This window comes from Impatiens glandulifera, chromosome 4, assembly GCF_907164915.1.
Source record: "Impatiens glandulifera chromosome 4, dImpGla2.1, whole genome shotgun sequence".
In the NCBI taxonomy this organism is placed as follows: Eukaryota; Viridiplantae; Streptophyta; class Magnoliopsida; order Ericales; family Balsaminaceae; genus Impatiens; species Impatiens glandulifera.
The window spans coordinates 48,661,536-48,679,727 of record NC_061865.1 but is presented as its reverse complement, the minus strand read 5'-3'; the positions used below and the strand labels follow the sequence as shown (position 1 = coordinate 48,679,727).

At 27.9% G+C, this 18,192-nt stretch overlaps 2 protein-coding genes across 2 annotated transcripts; one reads left to right on the top strand and one right to left on the bottom strand.

Annotated features, from left to right (window-relative positions):
• Window positions 1-4,128: 4,128 nt before the first annotated feature.
• Window positions 4,129-6,485, top strand: LOC124935983 (reactive oxygen species modulator 1). The gene is made up of 3 exons (XM_047476429.1): window positions 4,129-4,295; window positions 4,506-4,543; window positions 6,094-6,485. Exons 1-3 carry the CDS (start codon window positions 4,223-4,225, stop codon window positions 6,205-6,207), a joined length of 225 nt encoding a protein of 74 aa, XP_047332385.1. The 5' UTR covers window positions 4,129-4,222; the 3' UTR covers window positions 6,208-6,485.
• Window positions 6,486-9,223: 2,738 nt separating this feature from the next.
• Window positions 9,224-11,761, bottom strand: LOC124936257 (glucan endo-1,3-beta-glucosidase 6-like). The gene is made up of 2 exons (XM_047476741.1): window positions 11,065-11,761; window positions 9,224-10,443 (listed from the first exon to the last, which is right to left on the bottom strand). The coding sequence occupies exons 1-2, from the start codon at window positions 11,403-11,405 to the stop codon at window positions 9,336-9,338; spliced, it is 1,449 nt and encodes a 482-aa protein (XP_047332697.1). The 5' UTR covers window positions 11,406-11,761; the 3' UTR covers window positions 9,224-9,335.
• Between the last annotated feature and the right edge of the window lie 6,431 nt (window positions 11,762-18,192).

Sequence of the window (18,192 nt, the reverse complement as noted above, 5' to 3'; positions counted from 1 at the left end):
ACTTTTTTATGATGAAAACTATCTATATCACATTCACCGAAACAAGAGAGCACCAAAACAAAATTCACACCTACACACTTTTTTATGATGAAAACTATCTATATCACATTCACCGAAACAAGAGAGCACCAAGTACTTAAATAATGTACGCCATCAGAAATTGAGGCGTCGATAGCGTGTCATCATAATTAGGGTTTCTTTAGGTTAATTACAATACAATTGATGGGCCTTAACCCACCTAACAATTATTAGTCATCTTAATTAATACAGTTATTGGGCCTTAACCCGCCTAACAATTATTAAGACTTCGTTTCCACACATTAATTGAAACAAGATAATAAGTGACTAGTTCAACTAAAACTACTAGAAGAAAAAGGTTTGGTTAAATGTACAATAATAATAATCCTCATAATTTAAAAAAAAAATGTCAAGTTTGTATGAAATTGTAAGTATTGAACTAAGACTACTAAAGAAAGACAGAATATGTTTAAATAATAATCTATCTACTTAAAAGAAATCAAAAGGTATGTTTGCTATTTATTTTAATTCTATAACATGATAAGTAATGGGATCTGGAAGATATTAAAGGTCATTAAAATGGTATTTTTGTCATTGCATTCTTTTGAGATCATTTGATTGATATATTTGCCTTGAATTCTCAAATCTTGGTTATCTGTCTAATTTATTTAACAAATTGATAAATTGGTTTAAAAGAATATATGATTGACAATATTTCCTCAAAAAAAATTGTTTTTTTCTCACGGGTAGTTCAAAAGTGGCTTTAGATGAATGGGCAATTGGGTATGAGCTCTGATCCAATTTCATTGGAGTAAGGGTATTGATTAGTGTGGGTAAATTTATTCTTTAAAACAAAGTTAAAAAAAAAAGGTTAAATTCAGGTTAATTTGGGAGGTAAAATAAAAAAATTACTAATTTATTATGGATAACAATTTAATTTATTATTTTTTTTCAAATTTAGGAAGATATGACAACCTTCAATTGTCATGATCTGTTAACCTGGAATGAGTCATGGATTTTTCTATCAAATACTAAAATATACAAAAAAGAATGTTTTTTGTTTCTTAGGTAAAAGATTTGAATCTTTTATCATTGGAGTTTTATTAAGGTAAATTGGAGTATATAAATTATTAAAATAATGATATGGACAGCGAATTGAAGTAACAACTCCCCACCTGACAACTACATGAAAAAATAAGAGACATGGTAAAAAAAAATTATCATAAAAATATAAATATAAAAAATTATTAAGAAGAAAAAAAAATAATCATCTAAAAATTAAAAAAAAAAAGTTATAAATTTACAAAGTTAGAGAGATAAACATTTTATATCAAAATGACCATATTAGAGAGCATTCTGTCAAGTATGGACGGTAATGGGGCGGGAAATGCAATTATCATCCCCGTCCCGTTTTAATTTCGAGAATTTTTTTAATACTATCCCCGCCCCGTTCAATATTTTTTGGTTTTGGGAAATTCTGCGGGGCACCGTTAATAATTTTTATTTAAAAAAAATATATTATACAATAAAATTATATAAATCAATTTTTTAATATAATATATATTGTAATATATTAAAATTTTATATTATAATAAAGAAATAATTTTAATACTCTTATCAAATATAGTAAATAAATAAATATATTGATGATTTAATATATTTAATTATGTTTATGGTATTCGGGGCAGAATCGGGGTGAAAACGGGGTGAAATCGAGGCGGGTCGGGGCGGGGGACACAAATACCATCCCCGTCCCATCCTCGTTCGATTTCGGGGAAAAACCGTCCCAAACGGGGCAATTCGGTCCGGTTTTCACGGGGCGGTTTCAAATTGTCATCCCTACTGTCAAGAACATAACAAGGAGCATTATGTCAGGAACATATCCATGTTCGAAACATTCTGTCAAGAACATGTCCATGATCGGAACCATTCTTCAAGAACATTGCCATATTTGGGATCATTCTGTCAAGAAGATGACTTTCTTTATAATTTTATCTCTATAACTTTTTACAATATTATTTTTATTATTTTTTTTTCTACCGTGACTTATTTTTTCCACGTAACTGTTAGGTGTAAGTTCGTTAGGGGGAGTCGTTGACCTAGAGTTGCTCTCAATAACCTTACTCATAATTAATGAAGCAAAATAAATTTAGAGTTATAAAAAAAATAGTATTTGTCAGAATTTATTTGTTAGAGAATTGTGAGTTTCTATCATAATATATTACTATTTAACAGGTCTTTACAATGACATTTATACTAGTTTATTCAAATCTCAATTTGAATTTATGTTAATTTGGTTTGAGTTTACTCGGATTAACTAAATATAACAATAGAGTTAAAATAGCAAGAACCTCATTTCATAAGATTTCTTTAATGTTATTTTTTTTATATAGTTTTATGTTATTAATAAAAAAAAATCTCCAATATTTTAGTTGATAAAAGAAAATTAAAAATTTATATTGATTTGTGTTGATAACTTATTAATTTTTTAAATATAATTTTTTAAAATTTATTTGAACAAAATTTACAATAATATAATATATAATTATAATTTAATTAGGAATGATCACTAAATTAGATTAATTAGGTTTTTAGGTTCACGTTGAATATTTAATTATATTATTAATGTTAGTGTATATAATATAATAATATATTACATTATATTATATATATTATATTATCTTTATATTCTTAATAAGTATAAATAATTATATTACATTAAATGTACACATAATATATACACTAACATTAAGAATAAATTTTAAACTTATTGAGGTGAGGTAGCTCAAGTGTGGCAAGAATTGAAAAAGATAGTGTTTTGTTTTTTAGTTTTAGAAAATTTAAATGTGAGAATAGATTAAAAATAAAATAATATAATATAATTATTAAATGAGTTGTTATATAATAAAAGAAAAAATTGTAACAACATCCCCAATTTGAGATAAAGAAGAAAGTTGGGCAAAGGACAAAATGAGAAACATCTAGCACAATTAGTTTAGGTTTTTAATTATTAATAAATATATTAAAAAATAATTTAGTTTTTTCTCACTTAAACATATTTTATAATATCTTTAAAAATTATTCTATTATTTAAATAGTTATAAACAACTGCACATAACATAAAAAATTTAATCTATTATTAAAATAAAAATTGATACATTAAGATTAGATATATAGTATATTAAAAAAAAGTTTGAATTTTAACCGTTCTCAAAATATATTATTGAAAGTTCAATAAAATAAATGGTTGAAATATAATAAAATTATTTTTTTCAATATTTGATTAATTATTTTAAAATTTAATTTATAAATATCACGAATATGAATATATATTGAATGAAATATTAAAAAATTGTCAAATCCGACCTCATATTCTACCTATAGGCGTAAGCGAGACGAGTATATACTACTCGAATTTAAACTTAAACCGATCAAGTACCGAAATTTATATTCAAACTCGACTCGATAACAATTCGAGTTATTCGAGCTTCAACTCGAAAAACTCGATAATTAAATTTTATTATTTAAATTACATATTTTATTCAAAATCGATTTACTCATTTCCCTTGAACATGGAAAATTGAGCATTTTAATATCGATTTGTTCATTTATAGTAGAGAGAAGAAACTGTCTTTTGAAAAAGATCGTCACTTAATATAAAAGATATCTTTTATATTATATTTATAACTCGTTTTATATTATATAAATATAATATATTATAAATATAAAATATTTATAAAACGAGTTATTTGCGAGTTAGTGTACCTATGTACCTAAAAGTTAGAACTTACCATCTCGACTTAATCTCAATCGAATCGAATTCGAGTTTACTCACTAATTTACCCCTCTAAATAACTCAAAGGTAGGGATTAATAAAATATAACCAAAACAATAAAACAAAATTCAAATTTATCAAAAACCTAACCCAATCCAATTCCCCTCACAAGTGAGTATTTTAAGACTTTTTAAAGAGTTCAAGGACCAATATAAAATACAAAAAACTCAAAGTATCAAGATATTAATAATCCTAAAGTTAAGGGATCAAAATATGTATTATCTCCCTCAATAAGATTTCTCTCAGAGGTGGTTTTTAGGTTGATAAGTCTCCAAGACTTCAACTTTATAAGACGAGAGAGAAAGGGTTTTAACCATTGCAGGTTTTGCGAATTTGCATATAAATTTTTGATTCTTTCGAAACAGTAATATGGCAAGGGATAGCTGTCTCGCTCGAGTCACTGCTGGTGTTGCAGTCGGCGGTGCTATCGGCGGCGCCGTCGGTAATCCTTCATTCTTTCCTAGAGAAATAGTATAAATACTTTCTTATATAAGAATCAAAGAAAAGGGTTAATTATCTTATAAGAATTGTAGGGCTATATGAAGTTTGAAAAGGGTTGAAATCGATTCCCTTCAAATTTGCTGTTTATTCTGATTTTAGGGTTTTCATTCATTCTTTTATATGTTATCTGATACATATGATTATGCTTTAGGTGCTGTGTACGGGACTTATGAGGCTATAAGATTCAAGGTAGCTTCTGATAAGTTTTTGTTTTTGTTTTTTTTTCATAAGCATTACTGAAAGTGGATTTGTTGATTGTTGATTGTTATGTTAATCAAATGTCTAGTGAATATCTTCTTCAAATAGATGTTATTTTTCTCTACCATAAATTGGATATCTTCTTCTGATTATGCTAAAGAAATCAGATGGAATTCAAGTTATATTTGACATGATTGTTATAATGTGTTCTTTGTACTGGTTGGGATATCATTCTTCTGGCCTTAAATATTAATTACTTTTTGGTGGTTTGATATACTTCTGCAGCTAGAAGTTTTTAGAATTTACAGTATATCATTATGGTGACCTATTCAAACACACTACCTTCTTTTTTTCAAAAAGGTTCAGTTAGTTTGTCGTGTCTAAATATAAGCTAACATTAAATCCCAACCCCCCACCCACTCCCTTTGGAGCATACAAATGAATAATGCTCAACTTGTACACATAGATTTAAGCAAAATTAAAGATGACGCTTTAGGGATGAATTCTTCCGAGATTTGGAGGTTAGCTTCTATGGAAGCTGAAAGTGGAGAATTTAGAGGCAGACCAGATATTCTGTCTGTTCTTGTATATTTTGAATGGATGATTTGTACATAATGTATTAAGGTTTCTCATATATTAAGTGTCTCATGAAAAGATTATTTACCCTAATGGACTAGAGTATAGGGATATATTAAGCGTCCCATGAAAAGATTATTTATCGTAATAGACTAGGGTAGGAGGGATATAATTTATTACTATACCTATCCTTCTTTGTTTCTTGATTTGGATGAGAAAGGGCTGATAAAATTTCTGAGATTGGGTATGAGTAAGTTCAGCTTTCAAGAGTGATTTCAGAATTTTCAAATGAGAACTCTCACAGAAAAAGTATCTCTAAATGAAGTTCATTATGTTAAATATGAATGGCTAAGCCTGATCAGAGTCGATCCATTCATAATTTTGTTTATTTATTTTTACGAGATTTGACATAATTTCATTATTTTTTGCCAAAACTCTCTATCTATTCTTAGAATGGACTTGCGTCATTATATAAATAAGACCAAGAAGGGAAAAAAGTGGTAGATAGCAAAACCCATCTTTGTTTCTACGAAAGTGAGATAAAGAAAAACTGAATCAAACATGCCAACAAAGGCTTACAATTTTTCAAACAAGGGTACAAGTAAATAAAAAATATTCTAGAAGACTATTTCGCCTGCAGTCTTATAGCTTGGGTGATAATATTGGCATGAATGCTCCATTCCTAACAAAGGAAAAGATCCAATTGTTGAAGGTATTGAGAACCCTTCTCCAATTGTGAATGAGCGCAATCTCGGCTGTTCTAATGTTATTCCAAATTTTATCTTCTGCTCTTCTGACTCTAGAATATTTTTTGCATGTCTTTCCTTCCAAACCTTATAGATAGTGGCTAGGACTTAGGATCCAGAAACTCTATATATATTCTATCACACACATTTATCTTTGTTCTGACATTGGCAAGTATGAAAGAACATTTTAACAAACTTATTCTGTAAAATGAATTTCAGGTTCCAGGATTTCACAAAATAAGATATGTTGGGCAAACAACACTTGGTAGTGCTGCAATATTTGGTCTTTTCCTGGGTGCTGGAAGTCTGATACATTGTGGAAAGTCTTACTGAAATGAAGTAAATGTTTTTCAGTCAGTTCATTTCATTTCACCAATAAATTATAGCTAGTTTTGTTATTATGATGAGGTTAAGTGAATGGTTGTTGCTATATACTTGTTTTGTAGACGATTTTCTTTGAATTGATTTTGATTTGATTATGATGTGGTGGTAGCTGCTCATTCATGAGAGAACCAATTGCCATTCTCATTCATAACAGTTGACTAATCTTTGGTCATTGTTTGTTTTGCATGTCTTTTATTCTCCTGATATCAATGGCTCTTTTCATCTCATCTTGTTTTGTAGTACACCCTCAATTGATATTGAGCTTATTTGAAAACTTGTGTTTTGTATCATGGAAAGACATTCTACTATTCTGAGTTCACTAAACCATTTTGAGTTACCTTCTTTACTCAATGGATCATAATGTTTTTTCTTTGTTATTTCATTCCACATTGTTCTTTGAAATTCTGAGTTTTGGAAAAAGCAATGTAGATGATGACAGTGTAAATCCAAATGCTCAAAGTTACTTGTCTCTTTTGAGCCCCGAATCCCATATAATTTTGACTCTTTTATGGGACTTTCGAGTCCATAGCTATTGATTGCCTCAGAGTTCCCGACTCTTTGCTTTCGCTTTCTCCAGACAATGCATTCAAATATGACACATTTTTCTTCTAAAAATCCTATCTGAGCACATAATCTTTTATCATTGAAAAGGTATTGAAAACACTTTTATGTAACATTAAAAATGCTTATCCATTTGTTTATTGATTGATATTGAAAACGTATTTGGGAAAGTATTGAAAACGGTTATCCTCCTTTATTCGAAAAGTATTGAAATCGCCTTAGAAAGTATTGAAAACGCTTACCTACTTTTCCATTGATTGAAAGTATTAAAATGCCTTTGATAAATATTGAAAACGCTTACCCACTTTTTAATTGATTGAAGGTATTGAAAACGTTCTCCAGAAAGTATTGATAATGTTTACCCATTTTTTCACTTTTTAAAGGTAATAAAAACGCCTTAGAAAAGTAATGAAAATGTTTACTCACTTTTACATTGATTGAAGGTATTACTCTTTAGTATTGAAAACTTCTTCGAAAAATATTGAAAACACTTGCTCACTTTTTCCATTCATTGAAGGTATTAAAAACGCATTTGGGTTACTCACTTTTTCATTGAATGAAGATATTAGAAAAGCATTCGGGAAATGTTGATAATTCTTTACATATCTGACCCTCTACTCGCATTTTCTCTGTGAGAATCACACCCAACCAAATTCTCCCCGACGAGAGACACATAACCGACCTTGCACACTCGCCAACCTTCACTGAGGTTGGGATGTAAGGTGATGATTACACCAAGCTTAGTTGAAAAACTAAAACGACCAATTATTTCAAGTTTCCCCCAAACATTTACAATTCATGCTCTCTTATTCTATTTTCGGATGCCTAAACAAGTTTTTGTTGCTAACTCACTTGAGTAAAAACTTGACGACCCAAACAGGATATTATGAAACAAATAGAGACAACTAAATCAATGTCACCGTCGATCTAAGAGAGATTCGATCTTTTAAAGATGTTCAAACAATAAATGACAAAAACATCGGTCATCGACACTTGTGTATTGTTTGATTGTTGAATGTAGCTAAACTCTAGAAAAATACAGAACCAATAATGTCACATTACCAAAATGATCTTTATATTTTATTTTATTTTTTATTTTTATTTTGGTAAGAAAATGTATACATATGATTAAACATGAAGCTAATAATGACCAATATTTCGATACACATTAATATTGAAATCACCGCTTATAAAAAAATATATTAATTCTATAATTGAGGATATTAAAATCTTCACTAGTTGCTGTAGGTTTTTTACTTACAAATCCAAAAAGGTTGACTTATCACATTTATCTATAAATAAAAATACTAAAATTTTAAAGAGAAGTTTGATATACTACTTCTATTTCAGATAAATCCTTTCACATATATCACCATCAAATTATCATATTTAAATCTTTATAATTTTCAAATTACTAGTCAATGTTCATAAATATAAAATGTACTATTAGAGGATGCGTGATTATTAAAATTCATATTTTTAAAATTCATATTTTTAATGAAAATAAATAAAGAGGTGTAAAAATATATAAGAAAAATATGAATTTTTTTTATAATTAACTATTTAAATTTTAATATAGTAGATAAAGGAAGAATTTAAATTTTTTGGCCAAATGGATATATAAATTAAAATGATTTATGAATTAACATTGACATTTACCTTCACTCATACATAAGTGCTTAACTTATTATAAACATTATAATTATATAAATTTATTACAAATATTATTTTCATTGCAGGGTGTTTTTCGACTTATTATTACTAGACGGTGAATTTGGTTTAAGTTTAAATTTTATTAGGAGTTTACTAAATATGAAATATTAACGTGCAAAATATTTTTTAAATAAAAGATTTAGATTATTAGCCAAAATAAAATCTCTAGAGAAAAAGACATGTCCTAAATTGTTTAATTGAAAACTTAGACATCACTTATAGCATTTTGCCATACTTTCTTAAACAAAAATCTTGAGTTAAAATTGAATGTAAATTTTGTATGGTAATTTAAATAATTATCTATAATAATGTAATTTATTTATTTAATTTAGATTTTTAAAACTGAATGTGTATTTTGTAGCTTCATTTTTGTTAAAACAATTATGATTTATAAGCAATACTAAATATCCTGGTAATAAAATATGGTAATAAATAATCAGACAGTAATTAATTTGAAAATATCTTCCCATTTCCCTCATGAAAGTTCAATTTAACTTTCTAGACCTAGCCCCCACCAAACCAGAGGTCCCCACAAACCCTAAATAAGTAACAATATAGAATCAAAATAACTCAAAAATGGACCCCAGATGACAAGGATTTAGCTGGCAAGATTACATCAACACCATTATTGATCACTTGATTTTCAAATAATTCAGAATAAATAGGTAAATTTTGTTTGAATGGATTTGAATAGATTAACCTTAAAAACAACATAATCTGCTGCTCTATATGTAAACAAAATGCAACATTTCCTAGAAATCAACAATACAAAACATTCTGATGATCAATTATTACATTCACATTCACATTACCATTAACAAAATCCAAATTGTCGAGATTGCTGCCAAAACCATACTCGATCTTCTCCTCGCGGTACCGCCGTAATAAGGCTCGATCATAACCTCGAATTTACAATTCCCGGACGACGGATCAGTTCTTGTGATTGTTCCAAGTCCAGAAAACTTGCAAGCTTCGTCAAGCTGATTATTCTTCTGATAATAACTATTAAACGCGTACGAAATATTCCCCCGAATATCCATCCCTCCACAAGACGTTCCGAAACCTAGGCTCGTACAATCAGCCAAACTACAAGCATAGCTCACACTTGGCGCCAGCTGCGAATCGTCGAGCTTGACCGAAGGCTTCAATATACACCACTTATTATCTAAATGTTTCACGTTTCTAGCCGGGATAAGCGCGCCTGAATTTGTAGTCCCGAGATTCAAACTATACTTGGGCAATCCATCGAATGTGAAAATTCCCCAATGTCGTTCGAAATTCCCGGGACTAATACTCTTCTCGTCTTCATCGATCAAGCTGAATAGATACGCGTCGACTGGTCCGGGCCTCAAAGGGGTGCCCCGCCCGCCCGATGAGCGAGACATGAAACCTTGATTGAACCGTTGAGCGTATTGAATGTTCGCGTTTCGGTCTCCGTCTGTTGGCCAACCGATTTCGCCTACTATGATCGGTAGGCTATCGAACCCGTTCTTTCGTAGGGCCCACACTAGAGTATCATGATTCGCGTCGAACATGTTGTAGTAGCTCGTGGAACCGTCGGCTACGGGGGAGGCGGTACCATCGAAGAAGGCGTATTCCACAGGGAAGTTGGAGTCAGTGTAGAGACTTATGAAGGGGTAGATGTTAACAGTGAATGGGGCTCCGTTTTGGCTTAGGAATTGGACAATTTGGATCATGTAATCGTGGATGTCAGCTCGGAAGTCTCCTCCGGAGGGGAGGCCTGTTGAGGTTTCGTAAACGTCGGCATTTAAAGGGACGGTTGCTTTTACTTTTCCAGCTAGGCCAGCTTTGTTTAGCGCGGTTTGAATGTTTTTAAGAGCTGGAAACGTCGATTTTAGGTAGCTATTGTTGTATGTTTGGAGAAACGGCTCGTTTCCAACTGCAACATACCTGAAATTCGACATGACAAAATGGTTAAGACTCTTAACTCTTTGTATTTCTCGGAGGAAGCTAATTCGAACATTAAAACTTTTTCGCTGCATTCTTAATGAAAATCGACATCAAATCTCTTACAAATAACTCTTTCCACTTGAACTATTCTACAATCGAAAAATAACCCATTAAAAAAGTGTTACTTTTACAATCATTAAATTTTTATCCCAATTTACAACTCATATTCAATCAAAGCTAATCTATTGCTTTAAATGAGAATCATCAAACTTGATATTGTAGATCATAGATGTAACATAAACAAAAACTTGTAGACTTGTTTGATCAAACTCTAACTCAAATAACATAATTTTTCATCATCAATCAAATCATCAACTAAAATACCCTAATTCATCGAACAATCCCTTAAATGCAGATGAATTTGGTAAATGCACCCAAATAACCCTAATAAGGCAATGTTTGGTTTGAAGAAGAATTGGAATTCAGAGCTATACAATATATATCTTACAATTCCTATTCAATAAAGCTAATTTCAGCTGGAATTGAACTTAAAGAACTCTTACCCTTTATCACTTAACCAAAACCAAACAAAAACCTTAAAAAGGAAAATAATAAACTGACCTAATGTTACCACCAGAGGAAGATAGATGGGCGGTGACATTTTTAGATACCCATTTCTCAGCAGCTTTCAAACTAGTAGAAAGTGTAGCCAACATATCATTAGGAATCCCAACCATAACCTCAATCCTCGATCTTCCAAGAGCTTTCAAAGTATCATAATCAGCATCAAAAAGCTTAACTTTTTGAAACCCATTTTCAGCTAACATATTCACCACAGTATCTGGAGGAAAAGGGTGACTACACTGTGTTCCCCAGTTAACTCCGATTCCATTCACCGAATGAAGAAACCAAAAACAGTAACAGAAGAACACCAACATAAACACATCAAAACCAGTACCCATTCTTCTACAGAGCTTCAAAGTGAAAGGGAATAGGTACAGAGAAATGGTAGATCTGAAAGTTAAAAAGATAGGATTTGGAAGAAAGGGTTTTGTTCCATTAAAAGCTCTCAGAATCTTGTGAACAGCTCACTAGAAAGATTTGTATCTAGATTGTTTGTAAAAATTGAAGAGGGTCTGGAAGAAGATTACTAGTCTTTCGCTCTGTAATCAAGAAAATAAAGTTTAGAGAATCTAAAATCGAACTTACACACGCCTAAAAACACGACACTCTTCGATTTCCGACAGCAGAAGGGGATGAGAGAGAGAAAGAAAGAAAGAAAGAAAGAAAGAGAAACAGTGACTCTGTAAATACCGGTTGGTTTCTTCTACTTTTTCTATAATGGACTAGAGTTTAAGCATTTTCATCATTTTAAGATATAAAGCCTTGTTTGATTTGTGGGTTATTTTGAATAATTAGGTTTTGTTTTAGTTTGTGAAAAATAAAATATTGTATTAAAAATGAAACAAATTTATTAGAGATGAATTGAATGCTAGCTAATCTCTTATAGTAAGAGTCGGTTTAAAAGACCAAAATATCACGGGTTCGATTTAATCTGAAAACGTTTTGAATTGAAAGGGCGACATGAACATGGGTGTTACTAATTTTTTTTAATTAAAAATAATATGTACATTTCTTGTTTTGTTATTGTATACTAAAAAGAAAATAAAAATAAAAATCTCATTTTTAAATGTAAAATATGTACATTTCTTATTTTTTATATTGCATTTATCCTCTATAACATCTTAAATGTAATATTAATTCTTTATAAACAATACTAATTTTAGTTTACAAAAATGATACTTTTTAACACTAATTAGTTCAACAATTAGCATGATCCCACAATGATCTCATTTTAAATTAAATTATTTTTAATAAAATTAAAATTTAAAGAGTAATAAACTTGACTCAATCTTTATTCATGCTTTGTATATTAATAGAAATAATACTTTATCTTTATAATCCATCACTTTATGAATTAAATTATTTAAATTATCAATTAATATATTATTTTAATATTTAAATATATATATAAAAATACATTTTCATTATTTAATTCAAATAATCTAATTTTTATTTGAATATTTTTTTAAGAAATCCTTTGGTGTTGAGACAACAAAACTAAATTATTAGTAAAAACAAAAATAGGATAAAAATGAGACAGATTTATTAGAGATGAATTGAATGCTAGACAATCTCCTCTCATTTTTAAATGTAAAATATTTACATTTCTCATTTTTAATAGTATTGTATACCAAAAAAAATATGCTTATATTTAATCTAATTAAATTCATTTATCCTAGATAACATCTTAAATATAATATTAATTCTTTACAAACAATACTAATTTTAGTATACAAAAATGATGTTTATTTAACACTGAGTTTAGTTCAGATGACAATTAGCATGATCACACATGATGATCTCATTTTAAATTAAAATACTTTAATATAATTAAATTTGAGAAGAGTTAATTTGACTCAATCATTTTTCATGCTTTGTATATTAATAGAAATTGTACTTTAGCTTTATAATCCATTATCATTTAAATTATCAATTAATATATATATATATATATATGCATTTTAATTATTTAATGTTTATTGAATAATTTTTTTTAAGAAATCCTTTGGTGTTGAGACAACAAAACTAAATTATTAGTAAAAACAATAATAGGAATATAAATATATTTTAGTTAATAGTTGAATAAGTGTGATTATTATTAAGGATTATTATAAATATATTTTTTAAGAAATCCATGATTGATGAATAAATTATTATTAAAAATAATCTAATCAAATGAGACATGTTTTTTTAATTCAAATATTATCATATTATTTTTATATTTTTATATGAAAACATAAATAATAGATTTTCAAAAAAAAAAACTAATTTATTATATATTAATTATGAATTGTGTACCCCAACAATAAGGATGTATTCAGAAGGATTAAATTTCTGACTTTAAGTTAGAGTTTAGCTTGGAGGAAACTATTCTTAATTTATTTTATTCAAACATCATAATATAATGTTAATTTAGATAATAAAATGATAAAAATTATACTTAAATTAAGTTATATTTTATAATTTAATTACTTTCAAATATCAAAATGAGTTTCATTCCATCACGAAATATATGTTTTTTTTATTTTACAATATAAAAATGTGACATAATTTTATAATTTTCTTAATATAATTAATTATCTGTTTATCTAATTTAAAATAATAATAATAAATTTACGTTCATCTACTTATTTTATTTATAATATTTTATTCATTTATTAAGCACACACTAAGTCTAATTTTTAAATCTGTTCATAAACAAGATCAATGACATTCATGATGGTAAAATAATAAATAAAGTTGCAAAGCTTACTTATTTTGGAATCTCACTGGATTACATAAGATATGATTTTTTAAAAGATATTTATGTAATGAACGTCATTTCTTAATATAAATTTCTTTGAAAACAAAAAGGAAAACTGCTAATTGTAATGATGATGTAAATACAATTAATGTGTTTTAATCAGAAAATTAACTCTTTTTTTTTAATGAAAAGGGAACATAAGTGTTGGAGCTTTTGGTAGCTATTTAAAGGTTTTTTTTTTCTAAAAAAAATAAAAATAAAAAACTTTTGGTTTCTATGCGAAATGGTTGTTACTGGTGGTGGCCTTTACTCAGCCTCAGGTTCAGTCAAATCTATTGTACTTTAATATGATACAATCTATACAACTCATTTCAATTTTAGGGTTTTGTTTGATATCATGGCTTATAATTTTAAAAAAAAAATTATTTTAATTAATTAATTAATTTTAAATTTGTGTCAAATTTTTTTTAATCGGGTTTAAACTTTACACTAATCTATACATTTAATTCAGCTTTAAAAAAATAAAAATAAGAAAAATTAGCATGATATTTTATAGACATAGACTTTCGCTCGCTTCTAATGGAAATCGAATGGGTGACATTTTGATTTCTTATGTCGATTTTTTTCACCAAATCACCCTGGTGTTAAAACACTCAAATAAGAGTTCGTTTATAAATGACTTATTTTAAAAAAATTATTATAAATTTTATTTATGTCAAATGATTAGTGATTAACAAAGAATTTATCATATCCTAAGAATTAATAATTTGAGTTGAATAATTCAATTTGAATTAAAATAGTTAAGAATATCATATTTATTATAAATAAAATGTATCATATTAACGCAAAATTAATAAGGTTAGATACTCTAGTGTTTTGGGAAGAATGCAATGTTACCTATAAATAAAATGTTTATATTTATCTAAGCTATTTTTTTTGTCATATTTCAAACACACCTTAATATATATATATTTTTTCAGAATACTGTTTTTGTGAATAAATACTATTTTTTTACCGACTTATGAATAATTGTTGAAATCTGAGTTTAAATAGAGGTACATCTTTTAATATATTATATTATTATTAAAATTTTAATTGAATCAACTATTTATAATTATTGATTGAGTAGTACCTTATATACCATGGTTACCAGTTTTAGATTTGGAAGGTTAGGCATATTAATCTAAATTATTAGATGATAAAATTGAAGGACTTTGATTTGATTTTTTTATAACTTGTCAAATTTGAAAAATAAAGGAAGGAAAACTGTTAAAATGAAGGAGATTTTGTAAAAATGGTTTTATAAATAATTAAATAATTAATTTAAAAACTGTTAATTAGTTTTTTTTTAAATTAAGAAAAACTGACAACCATGTCGTTTCAACTGCTAATTAATTTTAATAGTTAATTTGTTAATTTTTTTTTTTATTTTTTTTTTAGTGAAACTCCTATATAAAGGAGATATGTAATTGTTTAAAAATCATTTCAACAATATTTTATGCTTCTGTTATATTTTTTTTTTTTCAAGAATTTAACATATATTAGAGGGATTTTGATTTAGGAGAAAAACAACTATAGGTGATTCTTTTTTACCACTAGTGGAGGGTTTATTCATATGAGTTTTTATTTTATTATTATTGAATAAAGAGAATCAGGTGAATAAAGAATGTCAATCATTGAAGTAGAAGGCCAATGAATTAGAGAGGATGATTGATTCTTGGTGCACGCAGCAGCATGAAGTTTTCAGATGATCTGAAAAAGCATATAGGAAGGCTGCCATCAAGAATCATCCTACAAAGGTGGTGACCCAAAAAAGTTACCCAAGGCATATACAAAAAAAAGGTGGAAACGCAATGATTTTAAAAATGATGACTTCAATGAAAAAAGAAAGGAAGGCGACCGTCAAGATGAAGAAGCGTGTTACAGCTGCAAAGATTGAAGGATTGCAGTTGATAAAGAAAAACATTTCATAGAAGTTGGTGTGGATGGACTTTTTTGAACGAAGATTGGGCTGTCGATATTGGGTATAGGGATGACAACGAGTACCTTACCCGTCAGGTAGTGAAATATCCATCCCCGAACCCAATTATTATTTTACTACTCGACCCCGACTCTGACCCCAACGAATATCTCTTTTTATATCCCATCACTGATTTCGTCGGGTACCCAATCCCCAACGAGTACCCAATTACCGGATTAAATTATTATAAAATTTTATAAGTTAAAAAGTAAGAAACATAACTTTATAAAATAATAAATATTTTTAAATTAGAAAATCAAAATGTTGAAAACAAATGAAAACATTATTTACCTTATCTTACCTACATATTTATGTTGTAGATGTTGAAGAAGATACCATTCTTATTGTAAAGTTGAAGAAAAATGCTAGAATGAAGTTTGAAAAAAAGGTTAAAGAATGAAGATGAAGAAGATCAGAGCTGGCCGGAGCTTTGAAGTGCTCCAGTCCTCGGTAAAAAAAAAAGTTAATTTTTTATTGTTGCCTTAGGTCTAATTTAAAAAATTGTTTAAGAATGTGTTTGGGTGAAATTTGAACTTATAACTAAAAAAAATTAAGTTTATATCTTGAACCACTAAACTACAACATTTTATGTATATAAAGTCATAAATCTATCTAAATATCTTATATATTTTATTAAATGAGTTGATGATGAAAAATTGAATAGTAATAAAAAGAGAAATAATTTTTTTAGGAATATTAAAAAATAAAGTTAGAGTGAAGTGTTAATAAAAAAAATGATTTATTTATGATAATGTTTGTCATAATGAGTTATTTGAAAGGTTACATTAATTTTTAATAAAAAAAGATTTTATTTTTATTATTAATATAAACGGATATCAATTATCGGGTTTGAGTTTCGCACACTCCCCATTTCCGATCCCGAACTCGATCGAGTACTTTTTCCCCTTCTCATGCCCGACCCGACCCCAATTTAAAATACTCGAACCTGACCATCGGGTACCCACGGGAATCAGATATACAAATACCATTGATATCCCTAATTGAGTAGTTGGAAAAAAATGGAGTTTATTGAACTGAAAAAATAGAGTTTACTGTTGAACTGTTTATATTGGGTAGCTAAATAATTAGAGTTTGTTAAAAGACAACATTGTTGCATGATTGTAACTTGATATTTTTATCGATTTATTTTTGTCAAGGTGAACTTTCTCTAGTCTATTAGATTTCTCCTTGAAGAGTGGATATAAAATTAATAAAAATAATTTAATAAATTATTAATTAGTTAGTTTAAAATATATTAATTAATTTTAATAGTTTATAGTAAAATTTTTATGTAAATGAGAAATGTAATGGTTTGGACAACCATAAGAATAATATTACATTTTCAATTCACTTCTTCTTACAAATTTTAACAATATCTCATATCAACATTTTATGAAAATTTCTAATAAACATAAGTGAGTTTTCTCTCACATATTCAAAATTGAAAATACTTAAAACAAGTTTTGGTTGGTGTGAGTTACACTATGTCACTTCTTAGTTTTTCATATTATCTCAGGCTTTTTAATACCATCAAAGTCAAACTTTTGCATCTTTTGAAAATAACATAAATGATTTTTAACACCAAAATCTATATCCTTGAAAAATCAAATATTTTCCGATGAATCAAATAGATCAATATTCTATTAATAATGAATCATTTATAATTCTTCATTCGTTCAGCAAGTATAATGTCACAATATATTCCGGGTTTGATTTTTAACTTGTGTTGAATAGAGATAATTATGATGAAATTTGTATTTAAGTGACTTATTAGGGTTTTTACATTAATCGGAATTGTTAAATGACAAATTTGAAGGCGATGGAGTTTGAAACTGTGGTTAGATTTAAAAAATATATATTTTGGTAACTTGTGATTTCATTTATTAGAAATTTAGTGCATTTTGTAATAAATAGTATATGAGGAAGAATTGCAAATGTTTAAATATGCAGACAATCAATTCTTTTGATTGGGAAAACTATCTATGTCCTTGTTCGGATTGGGGTTACTCTAATAATTTAGAGGGGGAAAATGAGTAATGATTGGTGATGATTTTGAAGAGATGAGAATATTTTTGGTAAAATTACTTAAAGAGTATTGATATATAATAATAAAATAATAAATAGTAATTTAAAATAAAGAGTATTTTAGTATTTTGAGTAATGAATTGAGTAATCTGATTAATGAGATGAAGAATGAAAAGATGTTTGAGTGAGTTGAATTATTTAAATAACCCAACCGAACAAGGCCTGTAAGTAAGTTTTGTACTAACAAATATATTATATTATTATTGAAATTTTATTTGAATTTAACTGTTTATAATTCTTTTTGTCAACAACACCCGTGGTCTAGTGGTACTTGCTA

What these genes read in the sequence shown, in the direction of transcription:
- LOC124935983 (XM_047476429.1), top strand. Translation starts at nt 4,223, where the DNA reads ATGGCAAGGGATAGCTGTCTCGCTCGAGTCACTGCTGGTGTTGCAGTC. An exon ending in TGCTATCGGCGGCGCCGTCG is followed by an intron (nt 4,296 to 4,505) that starts GTAATCCTTCAT and finishes ATTATGCTTTAG; the next exon opens with GTGCTGTGTACGGGACTTAT. An exon ending in ATGAGGCTATAAGATTCAAG is followed by an intron (nt 4,544 to 6,093) that starts GTAGCTTCTGAT and finishes AATGAATTTCAG; the next exon opens with GTTCCAGGATTTCACAAAAT.
- LOC124936257 (XM_047476741.1), bottom strand. Translation starts at nt 11,405, where the DNA reads ATGGGTACTGGTTTTGATGTGTTTATGTTGGTGTTCTTCTGTTACTGT. An exon ending in TCCTCTGGTGGTAACATTAG is followed by an intron (nt 10,444 to 11,064) that starts GTCAGTTTATTA and finishes GTCGAATTTCAG; the next exon opens with GTATGTTGCAGTTGGAAACG.